Genomic DNA, 5,000 nt, shown 5'->3' on the forward strand with positions numbered 1-5,000 from the left:
TGCAGCTGGTGTTCCACTTGACAGACAAGATTAGGAGGTTCAAGCTCAGCAAGGAGGTGAGTGTGAGCTCTTTTTGTATTGATACTCCAGTCCACTGTTTTCAGTATTAGTTTGTATGCCTTTTGAGTGCTGTAATTTGTGTTGAAAATGCATTTGGTATCTTTAATGAAGAGAGTGTATTTTGAATATCTTATAAATATTTTATTCATGATGGAAGGTTATTAAGGAATAATTTACTACATTTGCGAAGATCTCGAACATGTTCTATTCCAGAACAAGCGTATCAGATGAAAAAAATTCCTTTGTGCTTTAGATGATACTTAGTATTGCAGTAAAGAGTTAGTAAAAGAATGTCTTTGTTTCTGTAGCAAAAATTTCATTGAGAAAGACATTACATTCATGGAAGAAATGTCCCATACTCCAGCCCTCACTTCATGTGCTTCTTTTCCCAGGGTAAGACAAAGGCTGAGAAGAATCGCGCTCGTGTGGAGGAAGCATTCCTGAAGGCCACTCATGCTGTGCGAGCTGAGCAGGCACAACAAAAGCGAGAGGAACGCAAGAGGGTGGAGCGTGAGAAGATGCTTCAGGTCAGATAACATGCAGTGTCATGTTGCTAATTTCCACTGTGTCAAATATTCCATATTAATTCAATGTTTTTCTTGTCATTTGGTTTTGAATTTCCATGAATTATTCATTAATTTTTTTTTTTAAGTTCTGAATTAATGTTTGTATCTTTTCTAATTAGGATTTGATGTTTAAAATCATGCTAAATTATGTAAAGACGATTTGTATTTCCATATATTGAAGCCTTTATTATATGATGAGGGATAAAATATCAGTAAAACTTAGGCAAGATATAGGGTATTTTTTAAAATATTTATTTGAAAGTTTAAGCAGTAAGGATATAAAAATAAAGAAATCTGTATGCGTTCAAATAATTTTTGTGACACATCAGAAAATTATGAAAAGTTTTAATTGTCTAAAGATTACTTAACTGTAGTTTTAAAACACATTTGCTAGAAGATAGGGCACTCATAATCAGTTTTAATTGAAGATATGGAACTTGCTAGTGAGTGAAATTTACATATTGTCCTGGCAGTGAAAGATTTCTTTGATAGATTAAACAAGAATTTATTTGCCTCATCAAATGAACCACTGCCATTTTATCTGTGTGCACTTATATCTTTTTTGTTTTTCTTTTATTTACCGTAGTCAGTTTCTTGTTGACAGATTGATGATCCAGACAAGCAACGCAAATGGGAAGAACGCGAACATCGACGCCAGATGAAACGCCGAGCCCCCAAAATGAAGCAGCTCAAGGTGATGCATTCGTAGGCCTCCTGTATTTATTATCATGTTATATTCATTTAGCAATTTTTTAAAATCCAGATTAGGTGGTGAGTTGAGTAGCAAAAGTGGCTGGATTTACAGTCTCCTGAGAAGCTGTAAGGGGTTTATTTGCTGTGTTTTTGCATGGTTCCCAAATATGGATATAGGGAAGTGCATCAGTATAATTGGCTTAGTGTGACAGTTTTTATGCTTGAAATTAATGTGTACAAAGAAAAAAGAGGGAGAAAGAGTATTTTATTATTGAAATGTGGATGAAAGGAGAAATAGAAGTTAATAAGTTTCATTATCAACCAGAGTGAGGCCTGACCAAAGTAACTGTTTTACTCTTCCATATAGATTCTTCGTCATCTCCCATATGTTCAGTTGGAATTTGAGTTGTCAGGCATGAAAAGAGTTGAGGATTTGATACTATATGTACATGTATCATTATCAGTATTTTCATGTATACATTTTAGTATAAAGTTGATTAGATTTGCATTTTCTCACTTCCAGTAATTACTTAGTCTAAAAGCAGTCATTACATTATCTCTATAGAAGACACTGGGATCCACAATAGTATGAGGTTGGCAATATTATCATGATAACCTATAATTATCGAAATGGCATTTTACTTTCTGGTATGAACCTTTGATGTTTCTTAGGAGTAATTTGTGAACATATAGAGAATCCAGACTGAGTGGGATGATGAGTTTCGAGTATTAACTGATACGCAGGAGGATATTATTTCTTCTTTTGCTCAATTATGATTTATAATTACTTTTATGATTATGTTGTCTGTTGTGTTGAATATATTTTTTGTTGTTGCTTAATATTGTTTTAATATTTGTTGTTGAGTTTTTATATTTTGCTTCAGAATGTTTTTGATATTTTCCCTTTACCCTGATTTAAAACATTTTGATTTATTTGAAGGTTTATTTATTTCTGCAGGTGTGAAGATTTAACGAGGACGAATTACTCAGGTATGAATCCCCAAATCCCTGCAGACGACTGTGGCAATTGACACTGAAATAGGATTTATGATGATGCTAGTTGTAAGAAAAAATCGAGGAAGGACGGAAAACAGAGATGCATTCAGTTTATGATAAGTAACTAAACAGAAAGACAGAAATGTGGTGAGCTTAGGACTACTTTATTTTTCTTATTAGAATTTTGTTAACCTGATTTTTCATTTGTTTGTTTTAATTTTCAGTTTTGTTTGCTACAAGAATGAAAACTGTTTTGATTGAATGTTTATAGGATATTCATCAGTATTTGTCAGATGCCACCAGGTGTATTAGCTTGTTAAGAAGTGCCAAAGTTTCCTATATATTCTTCAAAATATGATGTTTATTTGATTTAAGGAGAGATTCTGATTTGGATAATTATTACTTAATTTGTTGGTAGCCTGCTCTTCACATTACTGCAAAAAAAGAAAGAAAAAGAGAGAGAGAGAGAGAGAGAGAGATAGAGAAATATGTACTGATCTGAAACTTAGATAATGAAACCTTTGTAGTGATTTCTGAGTTAAGGAATGGTTACTACATATTGTTTATTTAGGGCTCTGATCCAGGCTCTTGTCTATATATATTGAGTAATATCTCATGATTGTGATTAATCAAAGGAAAGTTTATTAATGCTTGGCCAAACATAGGTGTAACATTTTGAGTAACTTATTTGTTTGTTTGTCTGTCTGTCAACGTGCTAGAACCAAAGTTTTTTTTTTGTTTGTTTGATTTGCCACAGAAAATACCCTGAATCATCCAGAATAATTACTCTTAATTCTTCAATATATTAGCTTAACATAACTTATAACTGTAATACATATATCATAAACAGTGCTTTATTACATCAAATTTACTCTCATAGTAGAAATGAGAGTAATGTGAAATTTCCTATTTTCAGACTTCATAAGAGAATATGGTGTATGTAGAAGAGTACAAGATGTGTTTATTTTGGTAAGTTTGGTGAAAGTAGTCTACCTTGGTCCTTTAAATTATCGAAAACATGTCATCACATGTAATAGAATTTTTCCTGTGCAGTGCCGTCCCTGTCAGACTTGTATCTGCGTGTGTGACAGGCCTTGAGTTTTATTCTTTTTCTTTGTCTTTTCCTGATGGTGTACCTTTGTGTGGAGAAGTTATTTTTACAGGGTTTCACAAAGAATGGATCACAAGACTTCAGTATTGTGTGCATGTGTGCATGGGCTCCATAGATAGCACTTTGTACAAGGATGATGTCGTGAACAGACAGAATGTTGTGCTTGTTGTTTCCTGAAGAGCAAAGTTGTGTGAAGTTTTTCATTCCTGTGATACTTCTAGGTATGCAATAGGAAAAATTGTTATTCATCATGAATTCATTCCTCTTTTGTATGTTCCATGCGTTGTTATTATGTACTAATAATAGTACTATTTGAATATTTCTTTGGGAGAGTTGAAACCAATCTTTTGGATTGGAATTGTGTGCTGATACCCAAGAAGTTAAGGTTTGGTACTTTGTACCATAAGTCTCAATTTCTGGGTTTATATATTTTTCAGTTGATTATATTAGGAACGACTGCATATTGTAAGGCTCATCTATTTGTAGGAAATCTGTGAGGGCCAATCATTTTTGCAATTGTCTTATTTGATTTGTATTGTGCTAGTCTGTGTATTTCATATTATAAGTTATGACTGTTAAAATGGTGTTTTGCACCATAGAAATTTTTTAAACCTTAATAAAAATTGGAAAAAAAAAGTTTGAACAGCTTTTTCTTCAACAGAGATCTTTGCGGTTTTGTCAATATTATTATAAGAAATTGTATTCATCTTGTTCAAATAGACATTTTGATGCACCTCTGATGAAGCAAAAGAGAAATGAAATAAACAGTCAATTTGTGTGTCATTTGTTAAACTGCATGTCAAAACCTCTTGGCATGTGACTTCTTTTATATTTGAATCTGTAATCAATGTTTAAAGATTAAACTACAGTTGTCAAAATCTCAATGAAAATACATTAATGATGATAATGATAATAAAATCAAGTGCTTGCCTGATACATGAATGGTTTAGGTATGCACATGTTACCAAAAAGAAAAAGAAAGTGGCTGTGTGGTTAGTGTATGTATATGATTGATTCTCACTGATGGCATATACTAAAATTTATAAAGAAGCAAAGATAAAAGAGCAGTGAAAGATTAAAGAAGGAAGAGTGAGGAAGAATACACACAGCAGAATCTAGATCATTACAGTACAGTAAAGTGGGTTACCATGTTTAATTGTAAAGATTCTTCGGTTGTAAGACTGAAAATTAGGCCAAGGGTAGTGGAGGTGGAGTTGTCTCCTCCGGCCTCACGCTTTCACGTGGTCTTGCATGCACAACACTAATGATAATTAAAAATCAGTTAATAATTAAAATGGTGATTATGATGGTAGCAATAATATTGAAAATTAAGATAATAAGTAAAGAAGGATAAATATGTATTTATAATGAGTAATGATAATGCTAATAATAATAATATGATGATGATAATGATGAGGAAGGTGATTATGATTGATGATGATCATGAGGATGATTAATGATGATGATTGATGATGATGATTAATGATGATGATGATTGATAATAATAATGATTGATAATGATTGATGATTGATAATGATAATGATTAACGACGTTCATAATTGATGATGATGAT

The 5,000-nt window shown here is 32.3% G+C and overlaps 1 protein-coding gene across 3 annotated transcripts in view; it reads left to right on the forward strand.

Moving 5' to 3' along the window:
* The window catches only part of LOC125030526 (PAT complex subunit CCDC47-like), a 14,548-nt gene extending 10,483 nt beyond the window's left edge, over positions 1-4,065 (forward strand). For 2 of the 3 annotated variants that reach the window (XM_047620603.1, XM_047620601.1), the window contains 4 exons: positions 1-56; positions 453-587; positions 1,231-1,320; positions 2,278-4,065. The exon at positions 1-56 is cut by the window's left edge and continues 113 nt beyond it. In XM_047620603.1, coding sequence (XP_047476559.1) covers positions 1-56; positions 453-587; positions 1,231-1,320; positions 2,278-2,283 — 287 coding nt within the window. In that variant the 3' untranslated portion in view covers positions 2,284-4,065. The remainder of the gene's footprint in view (positions 57-452; positions 588-1,230; positions 1,321-2,277) is intronic. The other variant, XM_047620602.1, reaches the window with a different exon arrangement.
* The last annotated feature ends 935 nt before the right edge of the window (positions 4,066-5,000 follow it).

This window comes from Penaeus chinensis, chromosome 11, assembly GCF_019202785.1.
Source record: "Penaeus chinensis breed Huanghai No. 1 chromosome 11, ASM1920278v2, whole genome shotgun sequence".
Classification (NCBI taxonomy): Eukaryota; Metazoa; Arthropoda; class Malacostraca; order Decapoda; family Penaeidae; genus Penaeus; species Penaeus chinensis.